Source organism: Equus asinus, chromosome 13 (assembly GCF_041296235.1).
Source record: "Equus asinus isolate D_3611 breed Donkey chromosome 13, EquAss-T2T_v2, whole genome shotgun sequence".
Lineage (NCBI taxonomy): Eukaryota > Metazoa > Chordata > Mammalia > Perissodactyla > Equidae > Equus > Equus asinus.
In genome coordinates, this window is record NC_091802.1 from 37,106,490 (window position 1) to 37,125,546 (window position 19,057).

A 19,057-nucleotide genomic window follows, 5' to 3' on the forward strand; every position below is an offset into this window, starting at 1 on the left:
TATATTCTTCATTGTGGGTCCTTCTAGTTGTGGCATGTGGGACGCTGCCTCAGTGTGGCTGGATGAGCAGTGCCCTCTCCACCCCCAGGATCCAAACCAACGAAACACTGGGCTGCCTGCAGCAGAGGCACAAACTTAACCACTCAGCCACGGGGCCAGCCCCTGGAGTATCTTATTCCATCCCTTCACTTTCAGTTTGTGAGTGTCTTTAGGACTGAAGGGTGTCTCTTGTATGCAGCATATATATGGGTCTTGATTTTTTTATCCAATCAGTCACACTCTGCCTATTGATTTGAGCATTTAGTTCATTGAGATTTAAAGTAGCTATTGATAAGTATGTACTTATTGCCATTTTGTTACTTTTTTCCTGGTGTTTTAGTAGTCTTCTCTGTTCCTTTCTTCTTCTCTTGCTCTCTTCCCTAGTGGTTTGATGGCTTCCTTTAGTATTATGTTTGAGTTCCTTTCTCTTAATTTTTTGTGTATTTATTATAGGTTTCTGGTTTGTGATTCCCATGAGGTTCATATATAATAAACTACATTTATAGCAACCTATATTAAGTTGATGGTCTCTTTAGTTTGACCTCTGCCTAAAAGCTCTACTCCTTTACTCACCTCCTCCCACATTCTATTTTTTTTACCACATTCTATGTTTTTGATATCATATCTAATCTCTTTGTGTGTGTGTGTGTATCTGTTACCCTCCTATCATGGAAATAGGTAATTTTAATACTTTTGTCTTTTGACCTTCGTATTATCTTCAGAGTTGGTTGATCTGCTACCTTTACTATATTTTTGCCTTCACTAGTGATTTTATTGCCTTTTTTCTTTTTTGATAATTTTCTTATTCCTATTTGTGGTCTTCTCTTTCCCACATAAATAAGTCCCTTTAGCATTTCTTGTAAAACTGGTTTCTTGGTGATAAACTCCTTTAATTTTTGCTTGTCTGGGAAACTATCTCTGCTTCCATTCTGAACGATAATCTTGCCTGGTAGAATATTCTTGGTCGTAGGTATCATAATGTACATTTTAACAAATTTTTACAAAGTGAACAATCTCTGTAACCTCCACCCAGGACATGACATAGAATATTACCAGTATCCCCAGGAGACTGCTGTGGGCCCTTCCAATCATGGCCTTCTCTCTCCCCCAAAGGTATTCAGTGTCCTCACTTACACATGAATTATTTCCTTGTTTAGTATGATAGATTTGCCACCTAAGTTTGCAGCTCTAAATACTATATGGTACTGTAGTTAGTTCTGCCTGTTTAGGAACTCTATGTAAATAGAATCGTGTGTTATTTATTCTTTTGTGTCTGCCTTCTTTTGCTCAATACTTTTTTTTAAGACTCATCCGTTTTGTGCATGTAGTTGTGCATTTGTTTTGTTGCTGCATAATATTCTATTTTATGGCCTTACCCCAAATTATTTATCCATTCTACTGTTGGACATTTGAGTTGCTTCTGATTTGGGGCTATTATTTTGCCAAAAAACACTCTTATACATGTCTCTAAGTGCACATATGCCCACATTTCTGTGGGTATATATATACAAAAGTGAAATTGCTAGATCATAGGATATGAGTATCTTCAATGTTAGTAGTTAATGTCTAACTGTTTTCCACCAATTTACACTCCTGTGAGAGTTCACATTGTTTTATATTCCTTTTTTTTTTTTTTCTTTAGGAAGAGTTGCCCTGAGCTAATATCTGTTGCCAATCTTCCTCTTTTTTCTTTGCTTGAGGAGGGTTCTCCCTGAGCTTACATCTGTACCAGTCTTCCTCCATTTTGTATGTGGGTTGCCACCACAGCATGGCCACCTACAAGTTGTGTAGGTCCACACCTGGGAACCGAACCTGGGCTGCTGAAGCAGAGTGCACTGAACTTAACCACTAGGGCACCAGGCTGGCCCTCCATATTCTTGATAACATCCAGCATTGTCACTCTGGTGAGTGTTTAGTGGTACCTTACTGAGCTTTTAATTTGCATTTTCCTGATGACTAATGATGCTTTGCATCTTTTCATCTGTATATCAGTTATTTTGGATTTTCTTTTTTTGTGAAGTGCCAGTTTAAGTCTTTTCCTATTTTTCTACTATGTTGTTTGTCTTTATTCTTATTGAATTTTAGAAGTTCTTTATATAATCTCGATACAAATTCTTTGTCAGTTATGCATTACAAATGTCTTTTCTTATTCTGTGGCTTAACTTTTCACTTTCTTACTGGGGTCTTTCGATAAGAAGAACATGGAATACCATATTAATATGGTGACATACGTCAAGCTTTTAGAACCTTTTGTGTTTTGTTTAAGAAGACCTTCCCTACCCTGAGATCATGAAAATATTCTCCTATGTTGTCTTCCCAAAGCTTTACTGCTTTTCTTTTCACATTAAGGTCTGCAATTCACAAGGAATGTATTGCTGTGTGTAGTGTAAGTTGGGAGGAATCTGATTTCATATTTTTCCATCTGGGCACCTAATTGTCTCGGAATAACTTATTGAAAAGTAGGTCCTTTTCCCATTGCTCTTTGTCATAAATCATTCGTCCACTTACAATTGGGGCTGTATCAGGGCTCTCTATTCTGTTCCATTGGTATGTTTGTCTGTCCTTGCACCAGTAACACACTATCTTAATTCCTACAATTTATCGATGACAATACTGTAAGATTTAATATACAGTAGAGCAAGTCCTCCCTCCTCTCATGCCTGGGTATTTTTGAGGCTGTGATCGCTCATACACACAAATCCACTCAAACGTTTAAGGAGTGTGTGGGGTGGGGTGGGGAGGAGAAGCGCTCAGGGGAGAGGTAGAGAGAGCAGGATCCTCTCTGTTTCCATGGCACCCTCCCAAGGGGAGGGAACGTATAACCACAGTGCCAATCACCCTGTAGGGAGATCCCAAATGCGTCAGTGGGCTCCCTCGTCACGTCACGTATCCCAGAGGAGCAGACAGCTCTCAAAACCCAAATACCAATCCGAAGAAGACGACACTCCATGCGCGTCTCTTCCCGCTCTCCCAGAGAGACATCGTTTCCTGCAAATCGCCTGCGCCTGGTCAGCACCCAAAACACCGATCCTGCACAGATTCGTCAATAGAGACATGCTCAACTCTCTTGGTGAACCCCTCAGAGATTCCCATCCTCCGCTCGGGAGAAACACCCCATGGATGCGGTGAGAACCCGCCGGCAGAGATACCCTGGCCGGCTGAGACGGACTGAAGAATGGATACCTTGACTAAGGGATTTTTTTTCTCACTGAAAGACACGGACAACCTCACTGTCTACTGCCTGAGTACCGCACAACCAAGACAGACACACTTCATATCTGACCGACTCACAGGCAGACTGACCCCCAAACACACCCGTTCCTCCCCGACCTGTTACTCCTCCTCATGCCCCCGGGCGCGGTCGGGCCGTGTCGTTCCTGGCTCACGGAGCAGAAGCGTTTCGCTCTCTGCACATTAGCCTACAGGAAGAAGGATTCCCGGCAGCTTTCGCGGGGGCGGGTCTGCTAGACCAGAAGACGCGGTTGTTCCCGCCCCAAGCAGGCTCCTCCGGATGCCTCAGGCGTCTTCGGCTGTCCCCTCCAGAGTAAAGTCGAGTTCCATCGCTCACCAACATTTTTACTTTTCCGCCCGATTCTCGCGCATGCGCCCTGCGACCCGTAGGCCGGCCCCGAAATGAAAGCTTTCTCGAGAGAGGGGGAGGGACCCTAAACCACGGTCCCGTAGGTCACAGGGGCACAGGCACAGCCCGCGGTGGCTGCTGCCGCCAGCGGTCTCCAAAATGTAAATTGTGGAATCAAAAGGCTTGGTGAGGTCCCACCGAGATTTGAACTCGGATCGCTGGATTCAAAGTCCAGAGTGCTAACCATTACACCATGGGACCTGCTGGCTGCTTTAGGCGGCCGGGAGCCTTCTCAAGCCACATAGCCCGCCGGCTGCCTTTGGAAAGTGGCGGCTGATGCCCGGTTCGCCCGGCGCAGGCCCTGGGCACTGGGCCCGAGACCTCACCGGCTGGGGGAAGCGGAGAAGCGAGGGCCTCCGTGTCCCCCGCGTCCCAGACGTTCCTGGTCCCAGGGAGTCATCTTTTGCCGCCGCTTTCTCTGCTGTTCCCCGAGGTCCTAACCCAGGAAGCCAGGAGGGCGGCGGGCTGGCGGGGGCGCAGCCCGCGATGCTGGGCCGGGCTGGGGGCCGGAGAGAGCCAGCTCCCGGGGCAGGCGGCTCGGCGCGCGCATCCCGGGCTTCGGATGTGTTTATTTATTTATTTATTTACGTAGGGCGCACTCTGCGGAGGACACCTTGGCCGAGCAGGGAGGGAAGCGGACTGGGACGTTGGGGGACAGCGGTTCAAAGCCAAGGCCCCGTGTGATTCCGGGCGTCCCAGGTGGCTAGAGGCAGCTATGCTGGAAGGTTTTGCTTCCACTTCCATGTCCCGCTGTAAAAGCTACTTGATAAGATTACTAACTTGATGGGCTGTTCCCTTAACATGTAAGTTACAATCAGATCTGTGAAAGAAACAGCTAATTCTGGACTTTCTCATAAGTTTCAGTGAGAGTGTCAATGGTTAATGTTTTCTCAGGTCAGTCCGGCCAGAGGTAAAATTTTATATGCCGGTCGACTCAGCAATTTCACTTTTGGAACTTTATCCTAAGGGACTACTAGGGTAAGTACCAAGCGTTCAGGATGTTCTAGCTGTGTGGTTGTAAAGAATAGAAAATAAACGTACTTCAGCATGTCTATACTCCAATAACGAACTGACAGAAAAAGAACTCAAGAACACAATACCATTCACAATCGCAACAAAAAGAATAAAATACCTTGGGGTAAATTTAACTAAGGAAGTGAAGGACCTATATAATGATAATGACAAGGCCTTTCTGAGAGAATTGGATGACGACATAAGGAGATGGAAAGACATTCCATGTACATGGATTGGAAGAATAAACCTAGTTAAAATGTCCGTTCTACCTAAAGCAATCTACAGATTCAACGCCATCCCAATAAGAATCCCAATGACATTCTTTACAAAATTAGAACAAAGAATCCTAAAATTCATATGGGGCAAGAAAAGACCCTGAATTTCTAAAGCAATCCTGAGAAAAAAGAACAAAACAGGAGGCATCACAATCCCTGATTTCAAAACATACTACAAAGCTACAGTAATCAAAACAGCATGGTACTGGTACAAAAACAGGTGCACAGATCAATGGAACAGAATTGAAAGCCCAGAAATAAAACCACACATCTATGGACAGCTTATCTTCGACAAAGGAGCTGAGGGCCTACAATGGAGAAAAGAAAGTCTTTTCAACAAAGGGTGCTGGGAAAACTGGAAAGCCACATGTAAAAGAATGAAAATTGACCATTCTTTTTCACCATTCACCAAAATAAACTCAAAATGGATCGAAGACCTAAAGGTGAGACCTGAAACCATAAGGCTTCTGGAAGAAAATGTACGTAGGCAGTACACTCTTTGACATCAGTATTAAAAGGATCTTTTCGGACACCATGCCTTCTCAGAGAAGGGAAACAATAGAGAGAATAAACAAATGGGACTTCATCAGATTAAAGAGCTTCTTCAAGGCAAAGGAAAACAGGATTGAAACAAAAAAACAACCCACTAACTGGGAAAAAATATTTGCAAGTCGTATATCTGACAAAGGCTTAATATCCATAATATATAAAGAACTCACACAACTCAACAACAAAAAATCAAACAACCCAATCAAAAAATGGGCAGGAGACATGAACAGACATTTCTCCAGAGAAGATATACGGATGGCCAATAGGCACATGAAAAGATGCTCATCATCGCTGATCATCAGGGAAATGCAAGTCAAAACTACACTAAGATATCACCTTACACCCGTTAGAATGACAAAAATATCTAAAACTAATAGTAACAAATGTTGGAGAGGTTGTGGAGAAAAAGGAACCCTCATACACGGCAAACTGGTGCAGCCACTATGGAAAACAGTATGGAGATTCCTCAAAAAATTAAAAATAGAACTACCATACGACCCAGCCATCCCACTACTGGGTATTTATCCAAAGAGCTTGAAGTCAGCAATCCCAAAAGTCCTATGCACCCCAATGTTCATTGCAGCATTATTTACAATAGCCAAGACATGGAAGCAACCTAAGTGCCCATCAGCAGACGAATGGATAAAGAAGATGTGGTACATATATACAATGGAGTACTACTCAGCTGCAAAACAGAACAAAATCATTCCATTTGCAATAACATGGATGGACCTTGAGGGAATTATGTTAAGTGAAATAAGCCAGCTAGAGAAGGATAATCTGTGCATGACTCCACTCATATGAGGAATTTAAAATTATGGACTAAGAACAGTTTAGTGGATGCCAGGGGAAAGGTGGGGTGGGGGGTGGGCACAAAGGGTGAAGTGGTGCACCTACAACATGACTGACAAACATTAATGTTCAACTGAAATTTCACAAGATTGTAACCTATCAATAACTCAATAAAAAAAAAAGAAACGTACTTCAAGTGAAAATTGACTAAATAAATATTGACAGTACATATACAATAAATACTGTGTAGGAATTTCGGGGATAAGTTACTGTATTGACATGAAAGATATACAGGCCTAAACAAAACAAAACCAAAAAACGACTCACCAATTAGTATGTATCATAAAAGCCCACTTATATACAAAAAGAAATGCTGTATACATATGTAATAAACATTTGTCATTTATTTGCGCTGTGACATCTGACTGGCTCCCTTTCCTGAGGGATCCAGCATTGTGTGGGTCTGGGTAACAGCAGGGCTGTGCCCTAAGATAGACATCTGGCAGCTGGAGTGGAAGTGTGGGTCCTGAGCTTGGCTGGTTGGACCTAGAATCCAGAAGCAGAGACTATCTGCTTAAGGAACCCAGAGTCGGGTTCTGTTGCCTACAGTCGAGAACCTGCTGAGCCCAAATCAGAAAATGTCTGTGGATGACAGTTACCTCTGGGGAGTAAATTCCTGAGGGCCTGTTTTTCTGTGTTGCTTGAAAAATTTTTTCTAACTCTTGTATACTGTCAGAAGAAACATTAACAATTTTCCATTTTGCAGAATGAACCAAATCCACTTGAGTTCCTATGTTGAGATGAGGGTGTCCCTCTGTTAAGGCTGGAGTGACGTACTGTCAAATGACTTCAGCATCTCTGGACCTCAGCTTTCCCATCTATTTCCTTCTTACAGGGCTCTGTACCAGCAAGAGTGTATTAAATTTTTTTTTCAAAAGCTCCTGAAGGAATCCTAAAGGATGATGATTATATCCTTTGAAAGTGTATGGGACACGGTTCCTTCTGTCCTGTATGAAGGTAAAGGACCGGCTCCCTCCTACCCCTGCTTCTCCTGACTCCCATTCCCTGCTTCTTCCTTTCCTGTTCCCTCCACGGCTTGAAGAAAATCCCCCTCTTGTGGAATCCCCCACTCGTGCATTCCTCAAGGGGCATAAAAGGATCACCTCCCTTATAGCTTTTGTCATTACTCACCGGAATTATGGGAAATTGTGTTCTGTGGCTCAGTCTCTCCCATCTTTCCCCCTTCCCTCCCTTGATTGGGCTGTGAATTCCTTTGGGGATAGGGCCCAGGACTTCCTTACCTTTGAATGTGGCTAGTGCCTCACCAAACACGTTCATTGAACCCCCTTAGAGGTCACGGGGGAACTTAGAAGAAACAACAGTTCAGTTTTGTGTTGAGACCCTTTAACATCACATTCATTAATTTTTTTTATAATAACAGAAAACGGAGACAATATGTAATCTCCCTGCCCCAGTATAACTAAGTTCTTTTAACACATGTCCACGGTACACGACATCCCAAAGATGGCATCCCATGACGTCTTTGAGAACACACTCTAAGCTTCCACAAGGTGGCTCCTAAAGCGAGGGGGAATCCAGGGCTCTGCCAGAGGTGGGGTTAGTGTGACTTCAGCTGTGGCACCTGAGACAGAACTGAGCTGCAGTAGAATGTACCCCCGAAAGTACAATGAGGCCAGGGGTTAAGAAAAGAGGACAAAAGTCAAGGATTAAGGCCTTTTAAGATATTCTCCCAAGCCTGCAAATGGATAGCAAATGGAATAGTAGGGACAATGATGCTTAGAGCAATCGAAGTGGAAAGTATTCGTATTCACTCTCCTGGAGATGTTCAGTCGGTTTCCTTTGTCCATGCTAGGCTGCCCACAGTCAGCTGGGACAGAGCCAGTCTTGCTCTGTGTCCTCGCCGCCCAGGAGAGGTGATATCTGCCACGAAGCCCCTACTTTGCCTTGGGAGCCCCGACTGTGCCAGGCAAGGCTTCAGCGCCTCCTTGTGCAGGGTGACAAGTGATGCCCTGAGTCTCCGAGCTCACCTCCCACAAGCCCTATGCCCAGCGCTCTGCTCTGGGCCTGGCATTTTCGAGGCTCTGATGGAGAAATCTGGCCACTTATTTTTTTGAATAAAGCAACATCCACTTTTATCCTTATCTTGAATATTTTCACTTTCTCTTTTTAAAAGTAATTATTTTCTTTTCAGATTATACAGGTAAAATGTTTACTGTGGAAACTGTAGAAAATGCAGTAAAGTAGAAGAAATATTTAAAAATCACCACAATTCCAACAAGCACTCTTAACATTTGATGTATTTCTTTTCCTTTTTTAAAACGCATTTTTACCTAGTCAGCCTCACTGTATATACAATTTTATGTCCCGAGTTTGCATTTAACCTAATAACAAAATATCAGTTGAAAACCATTTTGTTTTTTCTCTCCTTAAAAATGCTACAAATATTTAAATGTGTAATACATGAGCATACTGCAAAATTCAAAAGGTATGAAAGGAAACACTCAGAAAAATCCAACTTCCTGACTGTCACTTTCTGTCCTCAGAGGCCACTTCTGATACTCTCCTTCTAGAAATTTTATTCTTAGACAAATATACATGTGTATGCATACTCCTGTCCTTGAAAAAATTCAAAACACTGTTCTGCACCTTGTTTTATTTACTTAGCACCATATCTTGAAGACTGCTCCATAACAGTACCTATGAAATAGACCTCATTATTTTTAATGGTATTTTATTGAGATATTATTTACCTTGAGTAAAATGCACAAATCTTAACTGAAGAAATCAATTACTTTTCACAAAGATATACACCTGTGTGACCACCACTTAGATCAAGACGTAGAGTATTTCCATCACTCCAGAAAGTTCCCTGGGGCCCTTTTCCAGTCATTACCTACCCTGCTCCCTTGAAATCACTCCTCTAGTTTCTATCACCCTAAATTAGTTTTGCCTATTCTTTACGTATATATCTCTGTGGTATATTCATACGATGGGATACTATTCGGCAATAAAAAATATGCTACTGATACATAAAGCAACATGGATGAATCTCAAAAACGTTGTGTTGAGCAAAAGAAGCCAGACACAAAAGATACCACGAAACAGTATCTTTTGCTCAAGATAATGTTTTCGAAATTCATCCGTGTCACTTTATAACTCAGTAGCATGTTTTTCTCGCTGAGCAGTAAACCACTGTATGAATATACCACAATTTGTTGGTCCATTCTCCAATTGAAGGACATTCGGGTGGTTTCCAGTTTGGGGCTAACATAAATAAAGCTACTATGACCATTCTTGTGCAAACCTTTTTTTGTCTTAGGCATTTACTTGGCAATGGAATTGCTGGATCATAGAGTAAGTGTCCGCTTAGGTTTATTAGGAGCTGCCAAACAGCGTTCCAGAGTGGTTGTACTATTTGACGCCCCCACCGGCAGTGTCTGAGAGAGTCCAGTTGCTTTGCAACTTAGCTGTTACGTGGTATTGTTGGCCATTTAAATTTAGCTATTCTATCGAGTGTATAATGAGCTCTCCTTGTGGTTTTAATTTGCATTTCACTGATGGTTAATGATGTCAAACATCTTTTTTACATGCTCACTAGCCATTTGATATCTTCTTCTCTAAATACTTCTTCAAGTATTTTGCCCATTTTTTAAAGAAAAAATTGCCTTTTCTTATTGCTTTATAGAAATTCTTTGTATATCCAGGATATGAATCCTTTGCCAAATATCTGTATTGCGTATATTTTCTTCCAGTCTGTGGCTTGTCTTTTCACTTTCTTAATAGTGTCTTTTGATTAGCAGAAGGTTTTCATTTCAATGAAGTCAAATTTCTCCTTTTCTCTTCCTTTTATAATTAATGCCTTCTGTGTCCTTGCATGTGGAGAGCTGGGATGTTTCCAAGTTCATGGGATAATAGAGGGACGTGCGGTTATACAAATTACTCACTCACATAGTGAAAACTTTGATAATCTCTTGGTAAAATTTCTTTTTTTAAGTTTTATTTTTCCTTTTTATCCCCAAAGCCCCCTGGTACATAGTTGTGTATTTTTAGTTGCAGGTCCTTCTAGTTGTGGCATGTGGGATGCCAACTCAGCATGGCTTGATGAGTAGTGCCATGTCCGTGCCCAGGATCCGACCTGTGAAACCCTGGGCCGCCATAGCAGAGCTCATGAACTTAACCACTCGGCCACGGGGCCGGCCCCTGGTAAAAAAAGCTTTTTTTAGATTTTTTTAAAGATTTTTTACTTTTGGGGGCCGGCCCCGTGGCCGAGTGGTTAAGTTCGCGCGCTCCGCTGCAGGCGGCCCAGTGTTTCTCTGGTTCGGATCCTGGGCACGGACATGGCACTGCTCATCAAACCATGCTGAGGCAGCATCCCACATGCCACAACTAGAAGGACCCACAACGAAGAATATACAACTATGTACCGGGGGACTTTGGGGAGAAAAAGGAAAAAATAAAATCTTAAAAATAAATAAATAAAAATTTTTTACTTTTCCTTTTTCTCCCCAAAGCCCCCCGGTACATAGTTGTATATTTTAGTTGTGGGTCCTTCTAGTTGTGGCATGTGGGACGCCACCTCAGCATGGCTTGATAGCAGTGCCATGTCCGTGCCCAGGATCCGAACCAGAGAAACCCTGGGCCACCATAGCAGAGCACACGAACTTAACCACTTGGCCATGGGGCCAGCCCCTTGGTAAAATTTAAAATGGGATGAGAGATGTAGATTTTATATGGGAGACTTGTTTGAAGCCAGAGTAAAGATGCCGAAAGGCATAAAGGTGGCTTGAGCATTTAGGCAAAGGATTAAGAAAACGAAGAGCCGCATATAGATTTGAATTCTCTGTGAAGGTCATTAGATGGAGGGCTGAACAGAAGAGATGGGATAGACAGCAATGACCTCCTGAGAGGCTGGTGATTCTGAAACTGATTCTGGTGTCTGGAACACAAGATTGTGGTCCATCAAGACAGTAGACTATCAAGAATGAGAAATGGTGGGGAAAAGTCAGGATGTTGGCATGTGTTGGTGACTTCATGCCGTCCTTAGGATGGCCCTATAAGAGAGACAAGTTTTCGGTTGAAGGCGCCCTATTTTAAAGCCAGTCATATGGTTGCAAAAGAGTGGCTTGCAATCCAAGTTTACCAAAAGTCCTATAATTCAGAGGCTTGCGGGGCTGGAAAAGCTGAGTTCTCTGCCCCAAGAGAAAGCACAAGCAGGGATGGGAAACATAACAGGGGACCATTCTGAGCGAAAGACCAGCCTACTCCACTGCGATGCTTTAAATACTTTCCGCCCATGAGGAGGAAAGCCCTAGGGGCAAAGAACAGATTATAGATGGTCTCTCTGTACCTTAGCCCGCTATTCTGAATAGCCTCAAGGCAGAGGTCATTTCACTGAGTGCCAGAGGATAGGCAAAGTGTAGAAGTCTGTGGTTGCCAGAATGGATTTCCCAGTCTCAAAGACTGTGTCTAGACAAGATGTCTGGAACTGACTGGAAATGACAGAAAACCTGTAAGTTTTAGGGATCTCATTGGCAATTCAGTTTCCTTTAAAATCTGACTGATAACAGCTAGTGAATTTTAACTCCTATGGCCTGCCCTGGGGTGGGGAACAGCACTAACAGGAAGTGCGCAGTTAAAGTTGTGTAGGCCTCAGAAAGGTCAGCCTGCCCAATGCTTGCTCAAATGAGGACCTAGAAGATAATGGACAAGGGACTTCCCCTAGAGAGGAGAAGCTGGAGCTGCCGGGTGGGCTAACCAAGGCGCCCTGTCCACTGCCAGGGAGGCCAAGCCTGTTGGAATAAATATTCCTGGGCATCGTAGGACCCCTGCCATGTGCCCCGCCTCTGGGCTTGGCTATATGAGATAGTTTAAGACAGTTTGGGTCAAGCTTCCGGTACTTACAAGCAAAAACACTCTAATAGGTACACTTTGTGTAGTGGCTTATGCAAATTTTTGGTCTATCAAAAATCAAAAACAGTTGGGGAGCGGCCTTCCTAAGGGTGGAAGAGAGAATACCCGGAAGGAAGCAGACCCCAGTCCCATTTCCACTTCAGCCACATGAGACACCCCCAGGCATGCCAGTAAAAGGCCACTTGCCCAGTAGCCAATAAGATTCCTCTTTTCTGAAAGTCACGGTATCAGTTGTCCTTTGCTGAGCAGGGGGTGAGGAATAAGCGAGGGGAAACAGAGAGAGGAGGCCTGAGCTCCCCCTAGAGGCTCACACAATTATTTGCACCAACCTGTCCTGGACTTGAGGGTTCCGTAGGAAGCACCAAGGAACCATCGCTGTCCTGGAAGGATAGCTTTGTCATTGGTTTGGTCCAGGCTGCTTGGTTGTGTCTGAAATTCAAGGCTGGAGAGAGGCCTGTGTGGCCGTTACTGTCTGTGACCTGATTTTTGCTTCCAAACCACCCAAGGAGAAAACCTTTTATTTATGCCTTTCTGTTTTGAAAACACCCAGACCCACAGAGTGCTTGCATTATTTAGGACACTTTGGTTCTAAGTCACATGAACCAACTCAAATTAGGTTAAGTAAAAAGGGAAAATTATAAGGGTATACCGTTTCACAAAACCCCAGGGCAGGACTGTAGCCAGACCCCAGGAAAGAACCAGAAGGCTGTCAGGAGTCTCTCATTTCAGCTCCTCTTGGTGCACATGTTGAATTCTTTTGTAGCTGCAGACTGACCTTCTCTGCTCTTTAGCATAACATAAAGGGGCAGCTCTGCTCCTGTGTGATGTCTGAGGTCCCACCGTGCACAGAGCCTGCCTCGATGTTTTTCAGCCCCAATTCAAACCCCGAGACAGACGATCTGATGGGCCGTTGGCTCAGGAGCCTGCCTCTCTTGGTCTAATACATTTTGACCAGGGAGAGGCACACATACTCTCTGGGTAATTGACGAATTTCTGGAGAATTCCTGGAGAATTGGCTCACAGTTTAGGCAAACACCCTAGAAAAGCTCCATTTTAACTACTCCTTCCTATTGGAGGAGAAGGCTCCAGATCCTGGGACAGGGAAGGGGATGTGCCTGGAACAGACTGACGATAACTACAGCGCGTCAGATGGTCCCTGCCGGGGGATGTTGCAGAACGCTGTAATTGCCGTGAAAGGGCCCAGCTCTAACCCCCTAGATGCAGGATGCAAGGAATTAATCAGAAAGGCAGACATTTTTGTGGAACCTGGCCAGGGACAAACATACAAAAGTATTTGTCCAGATATTTAATTTGTTTTAATTATTTTTTCCTTTTTTTTTTTTTTTTGAGGAAGATTAGCTCTGAGATAACATCTGCCGCCAATCTCCTCTTTTTGCCGAGGAAGACTGGCCCTGAGCTAACATCCCTGCCCATCTTCCTCTACTTTATATGTGGGACGCTGCCTCAGCATGGCTTGCCAAGCAGTGCCATGTTCGCACCTGGGATCCGAACCAGCGAACCCCGGGCCACCAAAGCAAAATGTGTGAACTTAACTGCCGCACTACCAGATTCACCCTGTCTTAATTATTTTTAAATATTTAAAAGCTATGATAACTGAAGCTAGCAAACTGTCAAAATAAATGTTCTATCCTCTTACCTTGAAAAGGCAAAATCGAAAATATCCTAAAGCTTGGTTTTGGTATGACTAAAAGTAGGCAACGTACCAAAGCAAAGGAATTTAATAATTATTGTGCGTGTCTGGTTGATTAGTTGATGCGTTGGTGATGTTTGGATAAGAACAAAGATATATAAATTCATAATTTATGATCCATCTATTCCACACAATTTGATTTTCTTGCTTTTGTTTCAGCAAAATCACTAATTATGTTTTTATAATTGATATTTTTCATATAATTTGTAGCCAATGACAGTATTAATCTGTCAACAAACTACAGCCTGGAGACCAAATGCAGCCTGTGACTTGGGTTTCGAATGGCCCCACAAGCTCAGAATGGTTTTTCCATTTTTAAAGGGTTATTTAAAAAAAGAGAAAGAATATCTGACAGAGACCTTAAGTGGCCCACAAAGCCTAAAATATTTACTATCTGGTCCCTTACAAAAATGTTTGCTGACTCCTGATCTAACATATTGCTACTCCAAGCGTCCTCTGAGGTCCAGTCCAGTCCGTGAACTCTTTGTTTCCAGTCTTCAGCGAAACAAGGAGCCGCGCCAAAATCAAACTCACCTCCGCCCCTCAGCGCACTGTTGTAGCCAAGCGGCCGTGTTTTCACCCCAAGTCTTCCTCAATGAAGGAAGCAGAAGTTGATTACACTGGGACGCATGCTCCTTACCTCTTTGTGCACCAGCACACTGAGTAGTCATAATCTAAAGAATCAATGAATAAAGTACGATTGTGTTCACAGTGTGCAAAATTTACCTCCAAGGGTAAATTGAAGCAAGTGTAAGATTTGCCAAAAGTTATAAAAATTAAAATTATTTTTCATGTCTTCAGAAGTTATTTTTCTTTCAAAATAGCTAAACTTATCTACAAAGATTAAAAGACAAAATGAAAGTTATAATGAACAAAGATCACATTTAAAAATCAAATGTTTAATTGTTTTAAATTTAACTTTTGAAAATTTGTCATTAAATATTTTTATAAAAATACAATGACTGCAATCTTAGCTTTCACTAACTACCTAATTGCCAAGGTAAAGAATCCGCATCACACTTCAAGCCTGATACAGCTACAACGACATACAGAAACATTAAAAAGTAATACAAATTGTTACTATTTTCAAGTGTTCTTAAGCCTGTGAACACCACAGTAAATGTCTAGTACTTCCGGAACCGTGAGTTGAAAGGCAGGAAAACAGACACTAGGTAACAGGCAAGACACTACCGCTATTTATGTGATCTGAGAGGAAGCGTTTAATAAATGAAAAGTTTCGTCTTTTTCTTTTATCTAAGCACTCTGAAGCGCAAATCTCACCTGTACTCCGAAGTATTGTCCACAAACTTTCAGTGCATTTGGACATGGCTGTCTTTTGTTTTGAAGACATAAGGCAAGAGGTGTGGAGAAGTGTTTCCCTGGGGCCTGAATAGTGTTAGTCCCCAGAGTAGATATTTAGGGTCACAGGTTATGCTGTGCCAGCACTGAGCCCTGGATCCTGACTGACAGAGATGTTCAGATGCTCATTGTAAGCAAACGTGTTTGTGATATTCAGGGTTCTCTGAAGCTCTTCTGAAGCCTCTTCAGGGGCTCTTCCTGCCTGGGTCTAAGGGCAGTACTGGATGGGACAATCCAACATCATCTTCCTGTATAGCTATGTTATAGTACACAAAAGGCACGTCCTATTGAACGAAATGATTGTGCATGTTATTTAAAGCTGTAAAAGCTTTTGTGATAGAATCTTTATGACATACACAATGGAATGAGATATGTGTTCAATTACGGTTTGGGAGAACAGAAGATGATTGCCGATCTGTATCCATATCTGAGAAATGCTGAATTAAACAAAATTAAACTAATTCCCTTACTGCAGGACTTCTCAGAGCCTTTAATATGTGAATGTGAATTGCAATTTTCCAAGAGGGAGATACAGCATGCAGTATTTTTCAAAATTACTTGACTACCAAAATGTTTTTCATGAAGTTTTATTAAAATCTCACAGACACGTTTTCAGAGATCCTGAACCACCCCAGGCCATCTTTGGTAAGAAAGAGTGGAAACCACAAAGGCTAGCGCAGTAACTGTAGAATCTACTGCCTTCCAAGATGACAGAGACGACCTTCCTCGACAACCTGTGATGGCTCCCCTCTGTAGAGGACATGGGTCTTGCGTGGTCAGTCACTGGTCTCAAGTCTCTGGAATTCAATGGCGTATCATGGCACCGTAGCACAGGGTCTCCAACTCCAACCCCTGGCCCTCTGGAATGCGTCTTTGTGGTAGCGAGTCTGATGCCAGAGAAATCTTTTTCTGGCAGACAGTGGACTACCCCAGTGCTCTCCTTCCTCCCTCCCTCCGCTGCCTGAATCCCATCCATCTTCCAGGCTCTAGATGAGACTATTCCACAGAACCTTCCTCCGCTGCCTTCTCCCCCCTCTGATCCTCTGACTCTGGCTGCCCAGTTCTGCTCATGGACTGAGCTGAACCAGGCTGCAACCTTCTCAAGGCAAGGGCCCTGGGTTAGTCACATTATTTGAGTCCACAAAGTATGAGCAAATAAAAATTTATGGAAGACAGTGACGCCAGAGATAATGCTTCTGACTGTGACATCATTTCCACTAAAGCCCCTCAAGGACCCAAGAGCCACTCCTTTGACTGAGGATACCAACACATCATACGCCCTTTTGTGTGAAATCAGATGAGATGATGTGAATACTGTATTTGCAAATGCTTCATAAATGGGAAGCCATCATACAGATAATGACACAGTCTCCATTGCCCCAATCAGTGATTGGTCTATTTTTAATAAGCCTGAGCCTTAGATTGGTACTTTCAGAAACTAAACCCATTTGCCCTACCCACTAGATGGTTCATTGCAACGTTCCTCTTATCAGGAGTCCATTTTTTGATAGCCCAACTACCAGTTCCACAACCTGTCAGTGCAGTGCTTTCCCCATGCCTGGGCACCTTTACGTAGAGCACTGGAGATGGTTCTTGAAGTAGTGGAGAGCCAGCTTGAACTGGACCTGGGCTTTGGTGTTGGCCCGGTATGTGCTGTACATCTTCTCCAGGGAGGCCAGCTCCTGGTCCGCCGCTGGAGCATGTGACTGGTGACCCACTATTACCTGTGGGCACGACCCCACGAGCAGGCTCCCAAGCCCATCAATAAAGAACTCTGCCAAGAGAAGGAAAGCACAAGAGGGAAATGTGAGCTGCAGCCAGAGACCCAGGGTCACATCCCAGGACTGAGAGGAGAGTTCGGGGAAGGCGACACTGTTTATACCCCTGGGGAGGTTAAGTGCCATGCAAAGCCGCTTGCCCAGGCTGATGAGTTGGAAGGACATAAATAAGCTCATTTCTCAGACAGAGATATGGGCAGAGAGACACAGGTTAGCCTTCCAGCTGGACAGATCTGTGGACTCCAGGACTGAGGGTATAGGAGGAGAAAGAGAGAGGACAGTTAACCAGTTGCAGTTAAATAGGAAAAGATTTCTGGAAAATGAGAATAGGAAGCAGGGTGGGAAAAGAGGGAGAGGACAGAGCTGTGGGGAAAGGTTGGGGAAGGGTGTCTCAGATAGGCAGCTACAGCCTATAGAGAGACAGGAAGTCAAAGAGAGGGTGGAAGGAGGCAAGAGAGACCATGAGCCCTAGTCTGGGGTGAGAGGGGAAGGAAACCCCCTGTGGCCTGGTGAGCAACCACCATCAGGGGTGCATGGCCTTTGGAAAGAACAAACTTCTGACTCTAGTTGACAACACACCCCCTCCCCACCTGAATGAGCCACTCGTTGTAAGCGGGGGTCAAAGCCAACTCTTTGGAGTCGCTCTGTGTGGGCCAGGAAGAAGTTGACAACGCCACTGGTCACCACGCAGCTGGGGAAGCCATCCACGGGTCCGAAAAATCCTGACCTCCGGTGAAGACAGTCCCCATTCTCGCCCTGCTCCAGCAACAACTTAAACTGGAACACGTTTCCAAGCACACTGCCACCTACCTAGCCAGTGGGCAGAGAAATCCATGTTAGAGAACACAAATTCAATAGCCATGTTGCCTCTGCCAGGAAGCCTTACTGGACTGAACCTCAGTTATAACCAGAATCACACCCTTTCTCTATCTACTCTTCAGACTATCCCTCAGTTCCTCTTTTTTGCTGTTGCAGTCACAGCCTTCGGCATACTACTGCTGGCTCCTTCGGATCTTTTCATTTCTGCTTACCCCAGAAAATCTCCTTGGCGGGAGCAGCAAGCACTTACACTAAGTCTAAATGGCAGACGACTTCTCTGTTCTGCTCACCCTACTTTTTCCAGAAGAAGGCAACTCACTCTCTTCCGTTAGGAGCGGAATGTGAGTGCAGACAAGAAGCAGCCTGCGTGTGCAGTGGTGTGTGTGTGGTGTCTCCACTGCCAGCTTCTTGCAGTGAGCAGTTTGTCTCAAGCTGTCTTCCTCCCATTCTCCACTCCTGGCCCACTTCTCTGAGCTGCCTGTCCACGCACTCATGGGAAATACGCGCATTTGTATGTTTGAGCCCGAGCGAAACAGGAGGGGCAAGTCCATCTCTGCCTGAACCGTCATAATCCTCTCGGTGGCACAGTAAAATCTCCTTGTCCCCCATCATTGGTTGTTTCTTTCTTCCTTTTAGTAGATGAACCCTCTAAGTTTTAAGTGGGCTAAATTAAGACATAGCTAACTGTCCAACTAAAGACTAAATTTCTCCACTTGCCTTATTAGCTATCACCTTTTTCTTCTCTTTTCTATATGTGAATTGACTTTTGATGTTTCTCTTCTTTTCTTTCCTTGTTTTCTTTTTAACGTCATTAGGGCCATGTGTGCTTTTAAGATTTTGTGCCATTTACATTTTTTTTAATGGTGTGGGACAGAAGCAGAGCACTGCTCTCTTTCATCTCACACCAATCGGGGGAAGAAGTTAGAGGTGAGGCATAAACATACCATTTTCAAGATAGAACAACGGTGAATTTGGAGGGGCGTGTAATTTGCTTGAAGAAAAGTAAGTACGGAGGCAGAAGCAGAAATGCACATCTGATCCTGTGCGATGCTCACGCCGCCAGCGCTGCTCTGTCTTATTCATCTCCTGCCTCAGCCCCTCTCCCTCCGCTGCCCTTCTTCTCTTCTTCCCTCACGTACATTCCTCTCTT

General features: G+C 43.9%; 1 protein-coding gene and 1 non-coding gene across 8 annotated transcripts in view; both read right to left on the bottom strand.

Annotated features, from left to right (window-relative positions):
* Nucleotides 1-3,808: 3,808 nt before the first annotated feature.
* TRNAQ-UUG (transfer RNA glutamine (anticodon UUG)) lies at nucleotides 3,809-3,880 on the bottom strand. The gene has a single exon. It is a non-coding gene; the product is annotated as a tRNA-Gln (tRNA).
* Nucleotides 3,881-15,881: 12,001 nt separating this feature from the next.
* The window catches only part of B4GALNT2 (beta-1,4-N-acetyl-galactosaminyltransferase 2 (SID blood group)), a 54,495-nt gene continuing 51,319 nt past the window's right edge, over nucleotides 15,882-19,057 (bottom strand). For 4 of the 7 annotated variants that reach the window (XM_014833830.3, XM_070483065.1, XM_070483067.1 and 1 more), the window contains 2 exons: nucleotides 17,679-17,898; nucleotides 15,882-17,084 (listed from right to left, as the gene is read on the bottom strand). In XM_014833830.3, the coding sequence (XP_014689316.1) occupies nucleotides 16,879-17,084; nucleotides 17,679-17,898 (426 nt within the window). In that variant the 3' untranslated portion in view covers nucleotides 15,882-16,878. The remainder of the gene's footprint in view (nucleotides 17,085-17,678; nucleotides 17,899-19,057) is intronic. The other 3 variants (XM_044745658.2, XM_070483066.1, XM_070483069.1) reach the window with 1 other exon arrangement.